Consider the following 23262-nt stretch of genomic DNA (forward strand, 5'->3'; position numbering starts at 1 on the left):
ACTACCTACGTATAAAGAAAAAAGATTTATACTCACTCGATACCATGTGATTCTATCGAACGATTGGTATAACCAAGCCATTGCACTGCAAATCCCCATATAGACTGATACCAAATGGTTAGGGGATACAGACATGTCTCTTGGCTTAGCACTGTGTGTTCTTTCGACAGGCTTCTAAATTAAGAGACGAAAAGAGGAATGCTAACCAACTTGTAGAATGAGGCTGCCTTCGCGGCTTTTCTCGATCCAGTCAATTATAACTTACCACTTCAAGCTACTTAGAATCAGCATTGCACTTGAAATTAGATGCTTATCTGTATTGAATAGGCTACTAAGTAGGTAGGTAGCCAATTGGGCTTGTATTTTGTCTTAAATCTTCTTGTTTTGAATAGCTCTAAGTGTACATCTGCCTATAAATAAACACTGCTATACTCTAAGAAGACAAATAAATAAAAATAATGATGATGATGGTTCGTATAGCTGAGTCACCAGCAAGCGATATGTTGTTTGGCAGACTTCGTAATAGCGGCAGAATTCCGCACATTTACCTACCATCATGTCCGAGTCTGAAACATGCATCATAGCCGTGATGCCGCCATCGCATCCCAAACTGAGTCACGATACGAGGCTCCAACGCATTCCATCTTGAAAATATTGCCTCGAAAGCGACACCGGACATTCTCAGGACTCAGCCTCAGCAACTGATACCTTGTTGCCTACCTACCTGCGTAAGGCAAGCTCAATCAAGTGATAATAGAAAGCCCATTCAACCCCCAACCCCCCAGCGTACCCAAGGTAAGGACAGAAAGGAACGGGACAGGGATATGAGAGAAAGAGAGGGAAAGATAGAGGGATCTAGAACCGGCCGGTTCCGCGGTAGAACATGACGGACATGGTGACTTGTAGCCTATGCGCTATCGCAGCCGTATGACGGCATGGCGTCGCCGAGTGCCTCTTTTTGTGTTACTCGCCTTTCTTCACCACAGGTTGTACCTATAACCAACCCAATCGGATGGAACTCTTCGAGGATCTGCCTCACCAAGCATTCTATACGGTGTGCTTCGTTTCAGGATATTGAGCCTCAAGGTCTAACTAGCTAGGTAAATAAGACGGCGAGAAGCTTGACCCTTTTCTCTCTCTCTCTCTCCGTGCGAGGGTGCCTTGTGAGTTGTCAGGTCGTGCCGCTTCTCGACATTAATTTCTTTCTATCTTTTTTCTTCCAGCTTACCGAAACACAAGGCAGCAACGAGAGTTGAAGTCGTACAGAAGGGAGAAAAAAAAGATTTCAGCCCCCAAAAATGTCCAAATTGGGAATCCCACGTGCGGCCCAAACTTTAAGTCACTAGGTCACCTTGACCTTGTCCTTGACCTTGTCGCATTACCCAAGGATGACAGATCAGAAGGGGAGAAGAAAGAATACCTAGGTAATAATAATAATAATAAAAGAACACCAAGGGAATAGAATGGGATCTCAACCGGGTGGCTGAGTCGCCCAGCGGCATGGCGTCCTACCCGGGCCGATAGGTTGGTACATAGGAAGGTGGTACACCGTTCGAAGAGTTCGAACGAGACGGCCCAATGGGAAAAACCCCGGGGGCCCGAACTCTCGCTCGGCTTGTACATGCGGGTAGGAGGTATGTAACTTGGTATTGGTAGTATACATAGTATGGAAGTTGTTCGAACTTCGGGTAAGCAATGCGAGTCACCGTACTCAGCCACAACCATTCCGCCGGTACAGATCCACGTACTATGATACCTACCTCTATCCCATCTATTCTTAATAATAATATGATAGCCGTTGTTGCTTACTGATGATGATTTAAATACAAAGTGATGGCATTGTTTATCAGGTTGTATCACATGACCTTCGCTCGTCATCTCTCAACCGGACCTGATAGAAAAAGAAATATTGGTGGTGAAGAACTTCCGTGATCTGTTTAAACAATTCAGCTCTCAATTTTCTCTGCGTACATATGTATCCGTCGGGGCTTGAGGTTACCTAGACGAACGTACATATCTACCTACCTACCTACCTAAATACAAGAAAATATTTCAGACCGGGCTGGATCCGTGAGGATCGACTTTAACAATGTCCAGAATCGTATTTCGCGGACGCCGGGTTTCCCTCTATTTTCATTTCAGGTGACCTGGTGACCCTAGGCACCTGTTGAATTCAGACCTGAGATAGGGGGGTGACAGCACCTGGAAAATAAATTAATAGCTGAAATGCGACGCATTCGGGAGCGAAAAGAGACGGCTTCCTCAATATAATGTGGGATATATCACGGATATCGGTTCATTGATATATACTAAGGACGTAACGTGGTAATTAATAATCTGAAGGCGGAACGGTCTTCGAAGGTCTCGCCCAGTGGCGCTTGGGCTGGAAACATCATGGGAGAAAAGTGACATGTCGCTTTTCGTAACGCAACGCAACACCACACAACTTGATGCTACTTACTATGCACTCAGCTGCTAATAGCTACCTGACCTAGATGTATTTAATAAAATTCAGCACCTACATACATCATACAGAAGTGACATCACAGCGAAAAAGGAAATGATATGTCTAAGGTAAGGGAGCTTGCCGTTCTACGTAAACACCTAGCAGATACCTAGATAAATTCTCGAATTTTTTAACCCTCAGCTGAGTCCATCGCCAATCCTGCCAGCCCAAGAAATGATTGGACGAAACCTACCTAGGTAGCTAACACTGCTTGCTTCGTATTACCTAGACTCGAACGCCCCCTCCTATCCCCTTTCCGGAAACGTGCCGATCTGTACGAACTCCTAGCTTAGATCCTGTGTTGGACGCTTCGATGAGGCAGGCCTCCCTACCTACCTAACCTAGGTCTCGTGGTCACCGTTGACGGTGCTCGGCGCGCTATAGGCGAGCATGCTGTGCTGCATTGGTATTGCACAATACAGTGCGAGGGCTAGATCTGGATATCAAGGCCTGAGGACGAGGTGCTGAATGACTGAGATGTGTGGGCAGTGAAGGAGCGGCGTGCTCGTATAGTCAGTCATTGGGATCTTGAATGTTGCAGGCTCCGATTTCTGTATTAACTTATTTTTAGGAGAGTGTTCGCATGAATACTAGTCTAATGTTCGACAGTTGTGACTCCTAATCTTGATGTCGTTCCTCGTTGCCAACTTATTATACTGCCCCAATGCCAATGACCGTAAACTACTATCTTAAATGTGAAAGGGCTATTTGTTCGAAAGTTTATAGTAGTAATATATGTAACTCCTTAGACGCTGCTTAGACAGAGTTAGAGCTGGGTTAGGTTACTGCTATAATCATACCTACCTATTTCTTAGCTCCTAGTAGTTCTATAATCACAGACATCTTCGCCATGGTAATCGCAAGACTCTGAATACCTAGTTCTCTAGTTATTAATCGTCTTCTACTGCCCTCTTAACCTAGTAGTGTTAACGAAACGTATAAACGATTTAGTAGACTTCTCTAAGCAAGTATATTCTTTTTGACTCAAGTTTCAAATGTGTGATGTGTTGTAACTACAAGAAATACAATACTTACCTAGGTACCTGACTTCGTACCTACTTACTTAATACAAGGGGCTTTATATCCAGCTTATAATCGTGTTTACAACCTGGAGAGCCTTATACTGTCAGACTTGGCAACTCTTAACCCAGCAAAAAGACGTAGTCTCCTAACACATTAGGCAGCTAGATAGGAGGTAGTTCTACCATCTCTCGTCTCTAGGTAAAGATGCGAGAAGATGCAGGTATTAACTATGAAGAAAACTTACTCACCTGGTTATATTATCGTTTCCTCCCTAGTTTCGCTATAGATGCTGTTGCTTTTTATATGTTCTATGCAATGCCTACCTAGGTACCCAACCTAAAGTAACAGAACAGAAAACGTAAGGTTCCTGGAACTAAATATCGAATAATCGCAGCCTTGTCCAGACTTACATATATAAGATACCTAGGTACCTATACCTACATAGGTAGGTAGATACCTTACATTAAGTTAATTTTAATGGCAGTTGCGAGGTACCAGGTAGGCAAACTTACGGGTACCTTAGGTATCAAGGGTAGGTACCCAATGGCTCCTTTGCAACTTCCAGTTTTAAAGTCGGCAGGAAGTCTCGTTCAGGACGCTCTTGCTCTTATAATCATTTCAGGCACCTACTTGCCCCCCTAAGGTGTTCTAGGTTTATTAGGCCAGGCTTTTTTTTTGTCCTTCCTCTTTTTTTTCCAAATCATAAATAATTCTGCCTATTTGCAAAATATTTCTGTTTCCTACATATCAACCACCAACATACAATACAAACCACTCAACTATTCCATACTACAACTCAACTTGAATGTCAAGCCAACGCCTACGTAACCTACCTTTTATCCGCACTTACCATATTCTAATTCCGTTATTATTGACCTTGGCTCTGATGGCAACTCTCATATTCTAAACGTCCAAATCAAGGGCCTATTCTGTGGGTAGGTAAGTTCACATCAGACATTAAGCAACTACACTATTCACCTTATTCCAATGCTTTCTTTCTTCACTGGGTAACTTTCTAATGCCATCTACAGAATCCCACAACATTTTCGGAGAGAATGTTGTGGAGAATGCTCCCTCGGTTTGTGTGGGCTCCGTTTCAACACTCCTACAGAATGGACCATACATTCTTGGAGGTTTCCTCCCGCGGGTATCGCTTTCTCGCCCTCGCCAGGAGCTTCAACGAAGCCTTACGGACACCCGGCATGGCCAACTCGAGAATGATATTTCTAGCAATATTGGCGGTGTTGCTTGCCGGCCTCCGAGGAGCACACCCACTGGCGCATGTCATGCTCCCTCATTCAAACCCGCCGTCTGGATCCCATTGTTTCCCTCGGCATGGCTTCAGCCCACGTCCATAACTACAGGGGTGTATCGTCCATATAGAAGATAGCCAGCTCCCTCGAGGGAGGTTAGAAGACCAGGCGTTACTAGACATCTACAATATACTGCATACTAGGCCCTCCCTGACACTCACTCTGTATACGATATCCATCACGGGCAACAAATCCTGACAGGCGTACGCAACTTCGGTTTATCCAAGATATACGAAGATCTCATGCCTCCTAGTGCACGTCATGCGAGGTCCAAGACTCCTTACAACTCTACTATCACCACTTAAAGCGTTCTTCTCGCATCTATTAAGGTGTGCAAGAACTCCTTACCTCTAATAAATCACGAGGCGGACCAAGAAGCATGGAAACTGGGATACGTGGGATACAGGGTATATATGTACAACACCGACATTCACTCTGTATAGGCATGCCAACTATCACTCAGCATAAGTGCCACTCGTATGGAACTCCTGACTTACAAGTATCACAGAGGAGGCTTCACAACGCTGGAAGATTGTTACAGTACGGCCCTGTCGACCTCTTGGTGTGGACCCCTAGCGGGTCACCATCGTGTATATAAGGTAGCTAGACGAGGGCCTTTCTACTACTTCCCTCTTTCTCTCGTTACTGTCAGGGGTATAGAACACTAGGACGGATTAGAACATGAGACCCACTAGGATAGGTGTATATAAGGAGCGAGCTGCTCCTAAGAAGGTGCTTCGAGGGGCAAGCGCTAATAGATCACTACTCTACACTGCATACTCGATACTCCATACGTGCTACTGTCTCTAGTATTCACTCTACGCACGACATACATCACGGGATCTCTCTGACATTTACGTACTTTTCATCAGAACTCGGGGCTTTCTGAGTAATGCCGCTTGATGGCATTTACTTTGACTGGGAAGCTTTAAGTTCGTCGGGTTTGCGTAAGTTCCCTTAGGTAGGTACCTACCTGATAGGTGAGTATTATATCACAAGAAGTAGTTGGGGTCAGATAATCGCTTACCTACCTAGGTATCTTAAGTGTTGAACTAGCCAGTTACGCTATATCGTGCGAGAGGCTATATAGCAGGTAGTCTCGTCCCGTAGTCAAGTCTTTCAAGTTCAATTTTCATTTTGCGTCTAATTCTACTACGAGAATGGGAGCATACAGGTAGGTAGTTACCTGTTTGTTATGCATACGAAGAAAGCAATGTCTAATTCTTTTAGCTGATGGTAATTCAGATATCCTCAAGTTACCATATGCGATGAAGGCCGTCGAGTCGGAAAGCATGTTGGAATATTCAAAATATAACAAGCACCAGGCATTCATATCTGCAAGCATAGATATACTCTATCAACCTTGGTGTATTTTTTTTATTCTTCCTAGTATATGACATGTGAGGTTTCTTTAACCTAACCTATCCCGTACCCCTTATTCCCTATCCCCCTATTTCCATCCTGGCCTCCGGCTCCCGTCCCTGTCTAGAGCGGGCCAGGCAAGTAAGGGGGTAGTAAGTCAGTACCAGTAGTAGTAGTAGTAGTAGTAGTAGTAGTAGTAAGTAGTAGTAGTTCTAGTAAGTTCCAGCCCTGTTTGGTTACTTTACTTTTTTCAATTCCTCTTGCGGAAGAGAGACAGAAGCCAACAACGATAACGACAACAACAAAAAAGACACCAAGGTAGTAAGCACCTAAGGCAAACCCTTTCTCCTATTCCACTATTCCCCCAACCATGCCGCTAAACGATGCGAGATAAAAAAAAAAAGACCAGAAAAAAAAGGTTCTGTTTGAGGTATCATGTAAGGAGTAAAGTTTCACCTGACCCAATGCCAATGTTTGTCGTAGCCCAAAAACGATTCTGTGGCGCAAAAGCAAAGCAAAAAAGTGTCGTTGTTCCCTTTCCTGACCGTAAACTCCCCTGTTCCGTGCTAGGTGATAAATCCTTTTTTTTTTTTTGGCTACTCTAGGTTTTATGGACAACCTAGCCTGTTCGCGTGCCGTTCCGGCTGGGCATGGCGCTTTCGCTACGGCTCCTGTCCCTACCAGCACCTTGTCGAACAGCGTCACTATAGCTAGGAATTGGGGGATTGCTTGGTCTTATAGTAGCTGCGGATGCCCCGCGGCTACGTCCTGACCTGATCAGTGGAACGTGATCGCTATCGGAACCGCTGCCCGAGCTATCTTCATCCGAGTGTTCCGGACTAGTATATTCAGGTGGCGGATGTGACGCTTCGTGCAAACCTAGTCCGACAACATCGACGACTTGGTCCCCGCTAGCGTTGATAGCATTGCTAGCTTCGCCTGTTTCATCCGAAGGAACCAGCTGCGCAAGGGAAATATCAGTAGGACTTCTTTGTGGTCCTGGACTCGTAGGCGGAAGTACTCTAAAATTGCCACTTCTTGTCCGCCCATGTCCTGGATTTAAGCCTGGACCACCACTATTAGTATACCGTTGAACCGATTGCGTATAACCGTGTGTCCTCGAAGGCGACCCGGGTTGCTCGTCTTTCCTGCGTCCGGTCTCGAGTAGAATGCTTCCCTGTTCGCTTCCGTAAGGTGGCGGCGGTGCCAGACTGCCGGTAATTGGGGCCAATCCCCATTTCTTTACGTTTGCCTCGATAAATACGAAACCAGCCTGGCCGAAGTTGACGTGTACAGTACACGGTCCGTTCGCGCCGACAGATGGAAAAAAGTTTTGAGATTTCAAACCATGAACCACATCGTCTAGTCGCTTGCCGTTGCGCGTAAAGAAAATGGTGCCTGTCCTAGGACGGTAGCCAACGCCGATAACGTCGCCTTGAACATATCCAGGCCCGTAGGTGCTCGCCCTAAATGGTTGATTGAACCGTCGGGCACCGGTAGAAGTATATGCGACAGAATGTTTGTGAAAGCCTAGATGACAAAAGGTTAGCTTCAGGGTACACACAGAGTCGACTTGAATGTACCTGCATACCTGGAAGTCTGAATAATGGATAAGGTTTCGTGCTCATGCCAATGCTAAGTAGTGTGGTCTCGGGTTTGTCGTAGATCTTGGCTTCCCAGTAGTATACTTCGTTCTGTTTTGGTACCGGCAAATTGCTCATGACTGTGCATTCCGAATCGAAGAATTCAATCTCAGTTCTCGCCTCGACGAAGCAGTTGGCGATTTCCAGTTCCGGCTCGAACTCCCACGCTGAAACACCCTTCTCCTGTATGGCTAGATATTGCGATAAAGAAATGTCTGTTTGAAGTGACTCGGGCGGGTTCGCTTGAATAAATGCTACCTCATTTATTAATATACCGTCCTTCATGATAAGGAAATATACGGGCGCTATTGGTTTGCGGGTTTAGTATTTACCTTTCGCTCTCAGGTACTCCGTCCTCTGCATATCATCCATCACCTCCAAGGCCTCCGCCTCCTCTCTAGCAAATGCCTGCTCGTCGTCATATTCGCCAGGCCGGCCGATCCGGCCGAGGAAGATGCGTCCGGAAGTTGTATATCTGAAGAAGTATACGATAAGGAAAATCAAAGCTATCAGGATGGCAGAGCCAAAGGAGGATAAAATTCCGATCAGGATGCCGTCTAGGCTCGCCATGTTGGAGGGTTGTTTTATCGGTCGGTGGCAATATGAGGGGGGAGGGGAGTGTTGATTTTTAGACTGGGGGACGGTTTTCCCTCACCGTCGAATCTCGAGCATTCGGATGTCGAGTTGTCGAGGATGAAGTACCTCGATGTAGTAAATCTTTTAAAGAAAAGAACAAATGAGAAAAAAGAAATGAGAGGACGCCAAAAATAAAGAGATATAAACAAATTCCCTTGAGTTCCGAAAGACAAATCTAAGCAAAATCTAAGCAAAAAAAAAGGTGGTTGTCCGGTTCGCGGTGGAAAAGGGTTGGCTATGAAATTGTTGAAATTCGATTGAGGAGAGATATTGGTTCTTGATCCTTGAAAATGGATACACGGGGAGTTTATCACCTGGTGTCGGGTCTCGAAAAAAGTGTCGTGCGTCGTCGTACTATTACTACTTGCTAGCAGGTAGCTAGCACTTTTAATAAGACGCACTGGGCCGATTATAGCTTTTGTTGTTAAATTGGGCGATTTTGACTCGACTGTCGAAATTGGATTGACCGATTTGGCTGATTGAACGGAATACGGAATTTGAGGTTGGTAGAAAGGAAGAGAAAAATAAGAATAAGAACAAAAATAAAAATAAGCATTCCCTGCCTTGCAGGTGCGGCGTATGGCGTATGGCGTATCACGAGAGGGGAGGAAAATGGAAGAATAAGAATGAACGAGAAGGGAAGAAGGAATGATCGCAAGCTCTAATTCTGGTTTGGTATCTTTCTACATAGTAAGGTTCCAAGTTCCAAAGGCTGGTTTTGCCATTTCATACTTTGCCTAGGTGGACTTTGGACGGGACAGACCAGGTACCTACAGAGTTACATGCTACTGCCTTAGGTACATGTGCCGTTACTCCGCCCTACGATGGGGAAAACCTGAGCTGGCTTCACTGGGAGCCTGTGGCTTGTGACACTTGCATTTCGTACCTTACCTAAAAAGATGTGCGCGTCACAAGATAGGTCGAGGAAGTAAAGCACATCTGGTACGATACTTGCATATAATTTACATTATTACATATACCTACCTAGGTACTCAAGTTAAGGTCAGGCAAGGTACGGTACGGTATGGAGGTACGTATGCTGAATAATGTATTGTACAAAATGCCTTCACAATTGAGGAATTATGTCACAGATCCTTTTCGTATGTTATGCCGCTAACAGGTAAGTGGCGCGGGAACTTTCCAAGCTGTCTGGCTTTCCAATGCGTCTTCTTTCCAAATTCCCACAGGTTGGTAACAGATTACACCACGCTAAACCAAACATCCCTCACCCCTGTCAATCCCAAGGCTCTAATGACGACGCTGAGACCTATTTTCACAACGCTGAAGATCTCATCCGAACTACCAACCAACCCCCCCACCCCTTGAATCGCTTCTGTCCCTTTTACTGTATCATCGTCACCTGATCCTGCTTCTTGGCAATATTTAAATGTAATTGACTTCATATTACTCTCTCCTCTCTCTCCATCTTCGAGTTGGAAAATGTGGCAAGCAGTTACCTACCTGTTAAGTAGTTAATACCTACCTAGGTAACCCCTTAATCGAAGAAATCTATACAAAGCATCCAAGTTAGATAACAGGTATGTATTCTTCAACTATCCGAAATAAACTCGATTTAATATACGGAGCATACCATATTTACCTAACCTTACGTACCTGAGTCATGTATCTGAAGAAATGAAATACCTCTTACCGTATGCGCCCGAATTCCACGGAAAGCTTATGTCTTTCTTGTCTTCTCTTTGATACCTAGGTATCCGGTACCATTGGCGGATTTTGCTTAGGTGCACCTCGATAATCATCTGTAAGCGCGGATCTTCCAGGGGTTTGTTTTGGCAACCGCATCGCGTTACGCAGTGCATTATTTATTTATACCTATAAGAGGTAGCCTATCTTTAGGTGCGGCTGGCATCAACAACCGCCAGTTTTATGCGCTTTACATCCTAACCTAGTACGACATTTATCAATGCCAATCAATGCAGAGCCAATTGCATTATGTAGGTACCAAACCTAATAGTAATTGACTCCTACCTATTCGCGTATGTAGACAATACGTATTACAATACACAATACGCGAATGATAAAAATAATAATAACAACAGTGAGACGTAAAACCACTTCATTACTTTGTACCACTTCCATGCTTGTAACTAGGTTAGGTACCTAGATAGCTTTTCCAGAATACCTGACTTGTGCTACACCTATCAACATAGCAAAAACCTTGAACGCCTAGCAAAGTTCCAGGGTATAGCTTTTTTGTAGTCCGTGACGTCCAGTAGCTCGGTCTCAAGCCCTCTTAACCCCCCCTCCAAATTAGAATTGAACACACCCTTAAATAATGCCGACCAGATCGAGGCCCCTTATTCGCCCTGCTTAATAGTACATGCAGTAAAAAGTCTACTTCAATACTTGCTGTGCTTGGTCCCGGTTAGGATGACCACGGGCTGTCCCTTGCAGTAGTACTAGATCATGAAGGAATGGCTGGCCCTGCGACTAGCGGGGGCTGCGGCTCCGTCGACGACTACGACTTCGATCTCTTCGATCCCGGTCCCTGTCGCGTCGTGATTCGTTACTCCTGTCACGACGGTTGCGCTTGTCCCTATCTCCGTCGCGATCTCTATTACGATCTGTCTCGCGGTCACGATCTCTATCGCGGTACTTGTCACGATCACGATCACGGTCACGGTCATGATCGCGATCTCTGTCCCGAGTCCCCTCCCCTCGATACCTGTCGCGGGACCGGTGCCGCTCGCGGTCCCGGCGGCGACTGCGACTCCTGCTTCGACTGTGTCGCCGCTCTCGTCGATCATCCCTATCGCGGTCCTTTTCTTTTTCTCGACGGTCATCTCTATCTCGATCCCTATCCCGGTCCCGTTCTCGGTATTTGTCCGTCCGGTCGCGATCACCAGGTCTATACCGGTCGATGTCGTCAGGAACACGGGCCCTCTTAGCTTCAGGCGAGCGCTCCCCAGTACTCCATTTGTCGTCGACTCCAGGAATAGGCAGGCCCTTCTCACGAGCCTCGCGCTGCGCTGCTAGGTAAGCTTTCGCTTCCTGCTCACGTTTCTTGATTTCTCCTTGCTTCCAGGCTTCAGCATCGCTAATTTCAGGCTTGCTAGCAGTAGCTGGCCGAGATCGAGATCGACTCCGTGGAGGACGCGACCGAGGTTTGTCGGGTTTTGATTTAGGTGAACGAGATCTCTCTCGGCGATCGTCTCGCTTCTCAGGACGAACACGTGAACGACTTCGGTCGCGCCTATCTCGATCCTCCCTGCGTCGAGAACGGCTTCGCTCTCTGCGCTCGGGCTTGTACCTATCCCGAGACCGACTTCTTTCGTGCCTGTCGCGGTGAGTTCGTGTGCGAGAACGACTCTTATCTCGCTGGCCCGGACGGTAAAAGTCCCTATCTCTCTCTACAACTCGATCGCGGTCTCTTGAACGACTGCGTTCTCGGCGTTCTGGTCGATGTCTTGATCGGCTCCGTTCCCGTCGATCAGATCTGGCATGAGACCGACTTCTAGCACGGTCACGATCGCGATCGCGATGTTTTCGGTCATCTTCTGTGCCACGTGATCGATCACGATGGTGTCGCGAAGGGGCCGGGCTGGGTCGTCTCTCCTCTTTGCTCTTACTATCTTTAGATTCCTTGCTTTCCTTGGCTTCTTTAGGTTCAACGGCGTCCTTGGACTCCTTAGGCGGCTTCGCCTCTTTCAACTCCTTAGTGTCCTTGGTTTCCCTAGACGTATCCTTAGATTCGGGTTTTGTAAGCTCTGGTGTTTTCTTCGTGTCTGAGTTTTTAATAGAGTCGCGACGTATAGGTTGTATTGCGGAAGCTGGTTTCGTCCTTCGCGGAGGCGGTACGAGAGCTTCATCAACCTCGAGTTCAGGTTGTTTAGCAGCACTCCTTTTGCTCTCCCGTAGCAGATTTTCAAGCGCTTCCCTCTCGAGCCTCTCGTGGTCCTCCTTGGTGAGCTCTTTCTTAAGCTCTTCCGGCTTACCACGTTCGCGGTTATCCCTAGGGGACCGCTCTCGGTGCCGTCGCTCGCGACTATCCCGGCGGCGGCTGCGATCGCGGTCCCTCTCACGGTCCCTATCGCGATGTCGCGACCTTTCCCGCGACCTATGCCTCGACCTCGTTCTGGATCGGCGTCGTTCCTGATCTCTTTCTCTGTCTCGTTCTCTAGCGCGCCGGCGCTCTTCCCGCTCCTTCTCCCTTTCGCGCTCGCGCTCCGCTTCTTTCTTCTCGCGTTCGCGCCTCCGAGCATCTCGCTCTTCTTTACGCTTAGCTTCAGCTTTCTCTAGTTCACGCTCTCTCTCGCGCTCTCTCTTCTTGCGTTCCTCTCGCTCAATCTTTCGTTTCTCCTCTAGGATTTGCTCCTCCTTCGCCCTTAGTTCTCGTCGAATACGGTCGCGTTCATCTAAGCTGCGAGCTGATTCGGCGGCGTACTCTGCGTCTGTTTTGGAGCCGCGTTCTTGCTCTTCTTTAGCTGCCTCAACGCCAATTTCGGCCTGGCGTAGTTCACGCATGCCCGTCTCGATAGCTTTCACATCAATCAATTGGTCAAGGACCTCCTCAGCTTTTTGGTAGACTCCAGAACGATCGAGGGCACCGTCAATAAGGGCAGCAGCCTTTCGACGGTCAATGGATAAAAGTTGCGCAGGATTACGTTCGAGTTCTTGTTCGGCGACTTCGAGAATAGATTTAGTAACCTGAGCCTCGTAGTCCTGTTTGGTCGCAGTAATTAGTATATGATGTTTGGCAACTATATGGCACTGGCACTGGGCCGTGGATAATAAGTAGTCGCGACTACTCACACTCTGCTCGAATTTCTCCCAGATCTGCTTGCGAATTGCATCGTAACTACCTTTCTTCTTAAAGCTATGGGCTAATCCCTCGATCGCGGATCGCGTAGCGGACGGCAAAGGTAGATCCGAAGCCTTGAACTTTCGAGGCGCGAGAGCAGTAGTGCCAGTGGCTGGAGTGGTAGTTTGCTCTGCGGAAGCCATGGTGGTGGCCGCCGAGGCCATCTGGCCTCGCGAGACCAAAGTATTTTATTCTAGAAGAGGAATGAACATGCGAATTTGATTCATCTCTGAATCAAATTTATTGTATCAGGGTTTCTTCAAATGATGGACATTGAAATGCTGTTCAAAAGAAAAAAAAATAAGAAGAAAAAGAACCCGCGAATTACGAAGGAAAGAAACGCGAATGATTAAATTGGTGAAGGGTCGGAGGAAAGTTGAGTTAGTTACGATTTAGACCCTGGGGATTTAGCTCCGAGAATGGAACCAGGGAGGAAATTCACTTGATTTGACAGCCTTGGGAAGTTACAACGATACACAGCTAGCGTCAGATACCGAAGTACCTAGGTACTATCTAATCTAAACATGTACCTGCCCGATAAGAGACTTGCACAATCGCATTCCAGCATGGCTGCATGGCATTTGGCTTCCCACCTGGTCTGTGCGCGAGCTTATGTTCCGCCTTGTTTGATTGGAAGCTCCGAATCCCCAATCCACAATCAGAGCCGAACTTCACGTCAGTCAAATAATTCGGCCATCTCAACTCTCCGTCCACGACCTCCAAAGGCCCCCTCTACCCCCCCTCCAAGTGCCCAAGTAGAGCGCTTCTACTCTACTATACGAAGCAAGAAAAAAAGAGTAAAAAAAGAACACGACCAGCCAATTGAGGCAATACTCCGCTCCCAACAAGTCCGCAATGGTGCATCGAGTCCTTTTCTGGGGAGGCTTCGGTATGAACATGACCTCTTTTTTTTCGAGAACAAATCGACATTCCCCCAAGCAAAGCAAAACATAGCATAGCATGGCTGATCTAGGTACTTACCTACATATATAGGCGTTGCCGTCCGCTTCTGGCAGCTCGGTCTCGAAATGCGACCCTTTTTCAACAGGGGCTCTCTATGGGCGTACCCCGTGTTTGCGGGAGTCGGCGCAAGCTTCGGATATTGGTTACAGGGCGTCGACGAGAGGCAGTCGGCTATCTTGGAGGAGCGCAAACGGTCTATTCTGGAAAAGAGAGCGAGGAAGGCGGCGAGGGATGCGGAGAAGGCGGGCGCATCCGCGTGAGAAAGAAAGAAAAAAACAACGAAGTATCCTGTGTCGGTCGGATGATGCTCCGTTCGGTGTACATACAAAAAGAGGAATTACGGGATAAAGAGTCAATAAACCAAAGCAAATCAAATCAAGAGCAAACCGGCATGTTCTTTTCCCTAAGTATACGGCGCGATGTTTTACGGGTTTATCGATCTTGTATTTTCTTTTGTCCCGGTTATGGGTATTACTAGGAAGCCTTCAACCTCTTGCTAAAATCCTACAGGTAGGCTGAGAAGTTCAGCACAAATCCGCCCTGTTATCTAAATACCTCGATTCCCTTGGGCCCCCCTTCTAATTGGACTCCTCGAGTTTTCGCAGTAAATCCGGTACTGAAGTTGGCTGTACTGCTCCTAGCTCTGATATGATGAGCGACAGGTACTTGTCGGGTGTAGTGTCATATAATAGTCTGAAAGAGGCGCTTGAGCTTCGCTCTGGGTCGATCTCGTTGTATGTAAGAGAGTCTGTAGAGACTCGCTCAGTGATGTTGACGGTCTCGCAGAGGACAATGACTGGTAAATCAAGCTGTTTTGCGGCAATGGCGAGGTCACAAGTGCCTGACCGTGCATACATGGATCCATTGTTAAACATGGACTCGGCGGCCACTATAACTTTTGTGACGGTCTGAAGGTAGAATCTTAGTCCACCAAAATCACCGCAATAAGATACTCTCAATCCCGCCGCAGTGAGAGTCTTGGCTAATGTTTGACCCTTCCTCTCGTACGGGTCATCGAGCACAATAACCGTGAACCTCTTCTCGGCAATTGTGTATGCCTGGAGAAGTGCTTGCTCCACGAGAGTGCTCCATCCATACGTCAGTACAACATCGCCATTTTCGATCTTCTCGGAAGTCTTCTCTGTTATGACGAGATCAGCCATGCTGATCCGTTCTTGGATAAAGGTATCTATGCTGCTGCATAGTTGCTTCTTTGCCTCTGCTTCAGGCACGTCAGGATCGATCTTGCTAACTTGCAATTTAAGCCAACGGATAGCGTTTCCCATAGAAAAGCACATCGGCCGACATGCAGTGAGATAGTCGATCTGAGGATTCAAGACATGAGGTGTTAAGTGTCTTGCAAGAGTGTTTCCGGGAGGGGTAGTGTATGAATTAATGACCTATACCGGTATTAGAATATGAGGTATGAGTAAAACAGTAAAACTTGGGCTTCTTGTGATTTGAAGAAGTAATACCTTTTTAAAGGCCAACAGGGTTGCTTTTAGTCTCGTGATACTCTCATCAATTGTGAATGTGGCCATTTGCTGACCTAGAGCCAAGACGGTTGGATGGACATCTTTATCTGCTTGAGTTATCGGGATCCTCTTGGCCATAGACAAATGACTAAAGCACTCAGGTATCTTGAACTTCGGTTCAGCTGGAACGATAGGTATGGGTCCCTTAGACACCACTGGTCTTCCTGCTGCCCCTGAAGCAGTCGCTGAACCACCGTCCTGCTTGCCCTTCGCCTTGCCGCCTTTTACCTCGCCTGCAGATGGGCCTAATTGGCCAGGAGTTGACGATACCGCAGCTTCTCCCTTGGCAACCTCTTTTGACACCTTTGCCTGGGCGCGTCGTGCAGCCTTCTCTGCTTTAGCTTTTGCTTTTAATTCCGCGCCTGAGGGCTTTTGTGGTTTTGCAGCCGCAGCCGCAGCCGCATCTGCCTTTGCGCTCTTGGCATTTTGTGTAGGTTTCTGGGCCTGGTTCTGGGCCTGAGGTTTTTCAGGTTTTATTGCTTGTTGAGTCTGCTGAGTCTGTTGGGTTTTCTGAGGTTGCTGGGCTTGCTGGGCTTGCTGAGAATTGGCCTCCGAGGGCCGCTCATCCTGAGCTGTTGACATGACGACGCCTGTGCTTCCTGGTTCACCGCGAACGGAATGACGGTAACGCCGCGCTTTGAGAAAACTACGGAACCAATGTATAAGTTTTCTCATTAAGTGAATGTGACAAATCTCACGTGAGCCTTAAGCTTAGAGTGAGAATTGTGGGAAAACCCCAAGCTTCATTTAGAGAAGCTCTCTTTTCCCTTGTTTTTTTCTTTTTTTTCTTTTTTTCTTTTTTTGCGACCAATCTGGTTGCGCAAAAGAGAGACCCGGACCTTTGACTCATAGCGCGGGGCAAGGAATATTTCTTGAATTGCCCAAGCCACATGATAGAGGGGTCAGTGTATTTCAAAGTACTCAAGTACTTTATAATTAGCCACAATCTGCTACCAATGTAACCTCCGCACCCAAATGGAATCCGGATTACTCCCTGTTGTATTTTTACACATGTAATGGAAGCACAGAAGCAATGATTTGAAGACTTTCACATTTCACATTTGACCAACTGTTTTTTTCAACAAAAATCTTAAAGCACCAATCACACAAGTTTCATATATCAATAGAATATGCTTTTGTTGAATCCTTAGACCGAGTCGGACGAATTGTTTATTGTAATCCTGGTAAATATTTGGTTCAGATCAGCCGCTAGAATGCCGGCGGGAGAGCCGCGCAAGCCCTGGTGACAGCGGATGAGGAGAAGCTTAGGTGGTATCTTGCCTGCCTTGTCCATCTTTTCTAGTGGATCTGAGTAACAGTAACACCTATACTGCTTTACTGTTAAGTGGCGTTAAGTCCCGGAATACTGTAAAGAGTAAAAAAGCATATATGACTGGGAATATATGCGATGTTGAGGTGTTCCAGCGTGCGCACAACACGGTATGGTATCAGGTAGGCGCGAAATAACTTCGAATTTATAGCTACTAATTAATTTCAACCTATAACACGGCTTCTTCCCGGTATTCCCCCAGTCGGAAAGATGCCGTATTCAAGCCCCGATTAAATAAATCCTTTCAACTACTTAACCTTAGGTAGCAAACCCCGCGAGAAGACCCCGCACTTCCCGATCGTTGGCCTTTACCGATTAGCTGGTCCTGGGAGTCCTTGGAGTTCTTGGACTGTGTATGTTCAAGCCCAAACAACACGGCACCCGAATCGCCTGCACATCATATCGACCTGACGATAATAATAAGCCACTGCCAATGTTGAGTGGCCATTGCCAATTCAGGTGGGGAACTATGCTCTGTCTCGCTCTCCCCTTCCCCCTTTTCATATTATGAAGTACATATAATTTATATATAAGCCTAAATCTAATTCAGCGAAATATTTCCCTTTCAAACTCCTACAAGGACTTCGCACTTCCATGTTCCAATCTCATAATAAGTTCTCGTAATAAGTGAGGTCCTTGCAATTGTTCCGAAAATGTCGGCGAGGCATTTTATCAACGATCCTATTCTACTGGTCAACTCGGCCCTCGAGAGCCTCACTCTGACGAACCCTTCCGTGGCCCTGGATGCTGAGAATAAGATTGTCTACAAGAGACCCAGTCATGAGCCCTCGCAGGTCTCAATTATTAGTGGCGGCGGCAGTGGCCACGAGCCGAGCTTCGGCGCCTTTGTCGGTTCTGGCCTACTCTCCGCTGCCGTAGCCGGGACCATCTTCGCATCGCCTAGCGCCGAGCAGATACGAAGGGCCATAACTTCGAGAGTGGATACTAATAAGGGCGTCTTGGTTACCGTCATGAACTACACTGGAGACGTCCTGAATTTCGGTATGGCCGTCGAGAAGGCAAAGGCTGACGGCCTGAACGTCGAAATGGTCATTGTTGGTGATGACGTTGGAGTCGGCAGGGAAAGAGGGGGTAAGGTGGGCAGGAGAGGAATTGCTGGGACGGTACTAGTGCACAAGGTAGCTGGCGCCCTCGCAGCACAGGGACGCAGCCTCGAAGAAGTTTACAAGGTCGCAAAACTTACCGCAGCCAATCTCGTGAGCGTCGGAGCCAGCCTTGACCACGTGCATGTGCCCGGGAGAGCAGTCGGTTCCAATGCCGCCGAGAGCCTTCAAGAAGGCGAGGTAGAAGTTGGAATGGGTATCCATAACGAGGCAGGGTCAGGGCGAAAGAAAGTTAATCTTCCGGAGCTTGTAGGCACGATGTTGTCGCAGCTTCTGGACCAAAACGACAACGACAGAGCGTTTCTTAACGTAAATTCTAACGAAATAGTGCTGCTCGTGAACAACCTTGGGGGTGTTAGTGTTCTCGAACTAGGTGGTATTACTACCGAGGTGGTAAAGCAGCTGAAATCATCCTGGGGTATTCAGCCAGTGAGAATCCTTAGCGGAACATACAGTGAGTGGTCCTCTATCATTATGAGGTCCTTCGTTGAACATTGATCACTAATCGCGAGCACTATAGTGACGAGTTTGAACGGCCTGGGGTTCAGTATTACGCTCCTAAATGTCGTAAATACAGATATCGGTGGTCCCAGCATGATTCAACTATTAGACTATCCGTGTGAAGCTACCGGCTGGTCAGCGCCGATCCAAAAAACCACATGGGAAGAAAATAATACTGCTACTAGGGAAACCAGCACTGGTCCCGACCAGAGCATCAAGCAAAGCGGCCTCAAAGCCAATGGGAGTGCTTTTAATGAGGCCTTGGCTTCAGGTTTGCAAGCCATCATCGCTGCCGAACCAGAAGTGACAAGATATGACACTGTGGTTGGAGATGGCGACTGCGGTATCGGGTTGAAGCGTGGCGCTGAAGGTAAGCCAAGACTGAGAGTACCTAACCTAACAAAACTACCTAACCTAGGCTAACAATTCCCAGCTGTCCTCAGTCATATAAAAGAGAAGCCAGCCACGGGCGACGTTGTGGTCGACCTCGCTCGTATCGTCACAATTGTCGAGAATGCAATGGATGGCACTTCAGGGGCATTGTTCGCAATCTTCCTAAACGCTCTGGTCCATTCACTCCGAACCCTCGCACCAGGAGACGCTTCTCCTGAAATATGGGCTGCCGCTTTAAAGCAGAGTTGCGATGCACTATCGAGATATACACCGGCCAGACCTGGTGATCGCACACTGGTAGATGCCTTATATCCATTCGTGGAGGTCCTCAGAAAGACCGGGGACCTCAAGAAGGCCGCTGAAGCTTCAAAGAAAGCTGCTGAGGATACTAAGGGGATGAAACCTAGCTTAGGTCGGGCAGTGTATGTTGGGGGTTCCGGGTTTGAGCAGGTACCTGATCCAGGCGCTTGGGGATTGGCGAGTTTCTTCCTGGGCTTGGCCGGGATCAAATCTGAGGATGATAGCTGGGAAACTGTATAATTAGCGGTTCACTTATGTGTCTTGCAGTGGTAATGAGCCGGTTTCGTAGTGCAGAATATGTAGCTAATCAGATTTAATAATAGTATCTGCGCCCTATTTCATTCATCCCATTATCACGGCTTTTCCTGTTGCTCAATATGCTCCTCCGAGGCAGCTTTCTTTAGCTGCTAGCAGTATTTACCATACTGAGCACTCCCACAAGACATTTTACTGCATTAGTATGTTGTCTCGGTCTTCACATCCTGTCTGATTATTTTAGGCATCGCATAGTAAAGGCACGCCGCGTTTGCAAGTGAGATGGTATAACTGAACCCCTCCTTGATTCTCTAGCTGAGTAGGACTAGGATGACTGAATCGCCTCTCAAAAACCTGTAAAAGATATGACATTAGCTCCTACCGTCACTGACCTATGCGTAGGGGGATGCCGTAACATACATCTTGCTAATAAATCGATCCTTGTTAAGAGGTCTGCCTTTCTTCCCATTTGATAATTTCGGTATCTCGGTCCACATCTCCTTGACATTCTCCAGTACCATGTTGCAATGGCGGTCAAAAGCTTTGACGCGAGCTAGGAGCTTCCGGTTATTGCGACATGAGATCAGAACCTGGGTATGGCTTCGGACAGCGGTCTGCAGAATCGATAAGGGGCCGGCGCTGAATTCGTGCTCTTCAAGGAGCGAGATCTCGTATTCCCTGTTTATCGCGTTAGGAAAGAGGAAAGAAGACAATAGACGTAGGTCGCGGGACGAAGTACATACGTCAGTTCATTGCGTGGTTTGGTGAGAAGCTCCCTAAACAATGACTTATTAGCATTTAATCATAGCAATGCATGAGTATTGGAGCTTACTGAATCTTATTATCGGCCATGTTGATTGTTGGGATTTAGGTAATTGGATCAAAAAGCGATAGATGGTGAAGGTTGAGGCGAGGCGAGGCTGAGAGATGTTTGGTTCTTGAAATCCCCAAAGTCTTGGGTATGGTAAAGAAAGAAAGAAAGATTTGATTGGCTACGACGCGTTCAGCCCACATCCAAGCCCACACCCAAATTACATAAATTCAATTCATTACAGGTATGTAATTCATAGCGGGATAAGGTTTATGTCCTTAATGCAAATGGAATAGGTTTCCACTTTGGTGCAGTAGTGCACCTCAGGTACGGTACCTGAGGTACCTATGCTGCCCACGACCTTCCTATGCGGGTACCTAACACCCGGGCCATCAACACATCTCCCCGCCCACCTTGTACTTAGGTACTTCGGTAAAAGATATCAGTTTTTTTTTTAACCCGAGGATATCTCAATGCCAACTCCCGACTGAATTACAAAGACCGCTTGTCGCAACTTGTCGCAACTTGTCGCAACTTAACCTTGGACCCTTAAAGCCTTAAAATTGGGCCCCTTGATGCGCAAAGAGGTAAGGGATTGCGCATCCAGAGAATCAGAAGGGAACTGGATTAAATGTCTTTCAGAGTCTTAATACGGAGAGCTGGGTCAGCAGCTACCACTGCTACCAATGCCACCTCTCCTTGCTGGAGCATAAATTCTACCATGCCGCTAAGAGCTAAGATCCTTACTCCCCAAGCTGCACGAGCACAAGTATGGTCGGAATTGGTGTCCCTTTGGTGAACGTCCGCTGATTTGTCGATGTAGATGTCTACAAGCTCTATTAGAGAACTCCCTAAGGAGCTAGATACAGACCAACCTAACGATGTCGTCTTCAACAACATATATGGTCTGCGGACCGTTGAGCTCAATCGACCAGACAGCTATAACGCGCTCAACGGCTCTATGATCAGGAAGATATTCCCCCGATTAGTCGAGTGGGAGAAGTCAGACATGGCAAATGTAATTGTCATGAAGGGCGCTGGTCCAAAGGCATTTTGCGCTGGAGGTGATGTGAAGGCACTAGCGAAACAAATCAAAGAAGACCCAGAAAAAGGTCCTAGCAAGGCAGTAGAGTACTTTGCTTTGGAATACCAGTTAGATCACTACATTGCGACATATCAGAAACCATATATCTCATTTATGGATGGCTACACAATGGGTGGTGGCGTAGGGCTCAGTATTCATGCTCCATTCCGGATTGCTACCGAAAGGACAGTCTTCGCGATGCCAGAAACCACCATAGGCTTTTTCCCGGACGTTGGCGCCTCATTCTTTCTGCCTAGGATGCCGGGCTCCGTTGGTACCTATCTGGCCCTAACAAGCGAACACCTTGAAGGAGTAAACGTATTTTACTCCGGAATTGCAACGCACTACTTACACTCGACTAGTTTACCAAGTCTAGAATCGCGATTGGCCGAGTTGCGGTTTAAAGATTATAACACCATGGAAGAGCGCCTCGCTATTATCGAGATGACTATTGAAGAATATGCGACCGGACTACCACCTAAAGAACCAATCCTATTAGGCGGCGAACTTAGGAAGGCCATTGACCGATGCTTTAATAAAAATAGCGTTGCCGACATCATAGCTGCCTTGCGGGCAGAACGAGCAGAAGGAGGCCCTACTAAAGCCTGGGCTGAGAAAACATTGGAAACTCTACACCAACGATCCCCAACCTCAGTTCACGTTGCTCTTACACAGATGAGGGAAGGTCGCAATTGGTCCATTGCGGAGGCATTCCGGAGAGAACACCAAATAGCTGCTAGGTTTATGAAGCACCCTGACTTCGTGGAGGGTGTCACGGCGCGGCTAATAACGAAAACGCTCCCGCAGTGGCAGCCAGCTAGCTTGGAAGAAATTACAAAACCCAACGACATTGTCGCGCCTTTCTTCCAACTCAGCGGCGGCCCGCCAAAGTTGAATTTAGTAACGGATAGAGACTACAGCCAATATTCCTACGGGCAATTTGGTGTACCCAGCGAAGACGATGTCAGAGAGGCTGTTAAGTCATATGGACTATCCCGCCGTGAGATTCGGGAAGAATTCATCCGGAAGAGGAAAGGCAGGCAGGGCATTGACGCCATCGTGGACGAAATATTATCCAGGAAGACCATTGTGAATGAGGAGGGCAAGGCAGAATGGGTGGACGAATAACTGGATAGCCCATCATACCACATTACCTCTTCATGTATATTATGATAAGTCGATAACGGCTAGAGATGGCAGTAGAATCTCGACGCAGGGGTTCTCATGTACGAAAATCCGTCGATGCAAACGGAGTAGGGGTTGGTAGGTGATTTTCCGGCAGACGGATGGTTACCTAGAGGTTGCCTAGGACATATGCCTTGGCAAGGATTAAATAGGCATTGACCTAACATCCACTATTGGTGTAAAGGGGGGGAAAGGGGGGGGGCTAATACGTGCATATATAGCATTTTGTGGCTGAGTCATTAAAGGTACCGTAGAAATGTGGAGCCTTTCGGCTGGTATAAATATTCGCTCGGAGCCCCCGCTTCATATTTCGCAAACATACCTTAGATATTCAATAAATCTTTTGGGGATTATTCTTGAGAATAATCTACAGGCTATAGCTACCGGAGTTGGTGTGCCTGTGCCTGCCTACATGTTCTGTTGGCTCAATACGTACTAGCGTCTTGTCCAGCTCGTCATATATGGTCTGTGCACTC

The 23262-nt window shown here is 47.3% G+C and overlaps 7 protein-coding genes across 7 annotated transcripts; 3 read left to right on the forward strand and 4 right to left on the reverse strand.

Moving 5' to 3' along the window:
• Positions 1–6823: 6823 nt before the first annotated feature.
• On the reverse strand, positions 6824–8417 carry F4812DRAFT_460645 (SPRY-domain-containing protein; the record flags this gene model as incomplete). Its single annotated transcript, XM_047937721.1, has 3 exons — positions 6824–7734; positions 7796–8101; positions 8180–8417. 3 exons carry the CDS (start codon positions 8415–8417, stop codon positions 6824–6826), a joined length of 1455 nt encoding a protein of 484 aa, XP_047788687.1.
• Positions 8418–10618: 2201 nt separating this feature from the next.
• Positions 10619–13697, reverse strand: F4812DRAFT_76747 (complex proteins associated with Set1p component shg1-domain-containing protein). Its single transcript, XM_047939409.1, has 2 exons — positions 13257–13697; positions 10619–13166 (listed from the first exon to the last, which is right to left on the reverse strand). The coding sequence occupies exons 1-2, from the start codon at positions 13467–13469 to the stop codon at positions 10935–10937; spliced, it is 2445 nt and encodes an 814-aa protein (XP_047788688.1). The 5' UTR covers positions 13470–13697; the 3' UTR covers positions 10619–10934.
• Positions 13698–14160: 463 nt separating this feature from the next.
• On the forward strand, positions 14161–14528 carry F4812DRAFT_460647 (uncharacterized protein; the record flags this gene model as incomplete). Its single annotated transcript, XM_047937722.1, has 2 exons — positions 14161–14194; positions 14299–14528. 2 exons carry the CDS (start codon positions 14161–14163, stop codon positions 14526–14528), a joined length of 264 nt encoding a protein of 87 aa, XP_047788689.1.
• A 318-nt stretch (positions 14529–14846) lies between these two features.
• On the reverse strand, positions 14847–16385 carry F4812DRAFT_451868 (nagb/rpia/CoA transferase-like protein; the record flags this gene model as incomplete). The annotated part of the gene is made up of 2 exons (XM_047936268.1): positions 14847–15668; positions 15744–16385. The coding sequence occupies 2 exons, from the start codon at positions 16383–16385 to the stop codon at positions 14847–14849; spliced, it is 1464 nt and encodes a 487-aa protein (XP_047788690.1).
• Positions 16386–17786: 1401 nt separating this feature from the next.
• F4812DRAFT_451869 (dihydroxyacetone kinase) lies at positions 17787–19691 on the forward strand (the record flags this gene model as incomplete). Its single annotated transcript, XM_047936269.1, has 3 exons — positions 17787–18711; positions 18778–19128; positions 19192–19691. The coding sequence occupies 3 exons, from the start codon at positions 17787–17789 to the stop codon at positions 19689–19691; spliced, it is 1776 nt and encodes a 591-aa protein (XP_047788691.1).
• A 163-nt stretch (positions 19692–19854) lies between these two features.
• On the reverse strand, positions 19855–20949 carry F4812DRAFT_76878 (small nuclear ribonucleoprotein Sm D2). The gene is made up of 4 exons (XM_047939411.1): positions 20539–20949; positions 20450–20482; positions 20127–20384; positions 19855–20060 (listed from the first exon to the last, which is right to left on the reverse strand). The coding sequence occupies exons 1-4, from the start codon at positions 20556–20558 to the stop codon at positions 20018–20020; spliced, it is 354 nt and encodes a 117-aa protein (XP_047788692.1). The 5' UTR covers positions 20559–20949; the 3' UTR covers positions 19855–20017.
• F4812DRAFT_433831 (ClpP/crotonase) lies at positions 20825–23136 on the forward strand. The gene is made up of 3 exons (XM_047934674.1): positions 20825–21104; positions 21160–21286; positions 21341–23136. Exons 2-3 carry the CDS (start codon positions 21239–21241, stop codon positions 22727–22729), a joined length of 1437 nt encoding a protein of 478 aa, XP_047788693.1. The 5' UTR covers positions 20825–21104; positions 21160–21238; the 3' UTR covers positions 22730–23136.
• Positions 23137–23262: the final 126 nt, after the last annotated feature.

Source organism: Daldinia caldariorum (genome assembly GCF_022478825.1).
Source record: "Daldinia caldariorum strain CBS 122874 unplaced genomic scaffold F4812scaffold_12, whole genome shotgun sequence".
Classification (NCBI taxonomy): Eukaryota; Fungi; Ascomycota; class Sordariomycetes; order Xylariales; family Hypoxylaceae; genus Daldinia; species Daldinia caldariorum.

Bases quoted from the DNA above. Each gene is read 5' to 3' on its own strand.
- F4812DRAFT_433831 (XM_047934674.1), top strand. From the start codon at position 21,239: ATGCCGCTAAGAGCTAAGATCCTTACTCCCCAAGCTGCACGAGCACAA. The intron at 21,287-21,340 runs GTATGGTCGGAA...TTGTCGATGTAG, and splicing joins CCCAAGCTGCACGAGCACAA to ATGTCTACAAGCTCTATTAG.
- F4812DRAFT_76878 (XM_047939411.1), bottom strand. From the start codon at position 20,558: ATGGCCGATAATAAGATTCA. The intron at 20,483-20,538 runs GTAAGCTCCAAT...GTCATTGTTTAG, and splicing joins ATGGCCGATAATAAGATTCA to GGAGCTTCTCACCAAACCAC. The intron at 20,385-20,449 runs GTATGTACTTCG...CGCGATAAACAG, and splicing joins AAACCACGCAATGAACTGAC to GGAATACGAGATCTCGCTCC.
- F4812DRAFT_76747 (XM_047939409.1), bottom strand. From the start codon at position 13,469: ATGGCCTCGGCGGCCACCACCATGGCTTCCGCAGAGCAAACTACCACT. The intron at 13,167-13,256 runs GTGAGTAGTCGC...GCGACCAAACAG, and splicing joins GGGAGAAATTCGAGCAGAGT to GACTACGAGGCTCAGGTTAC.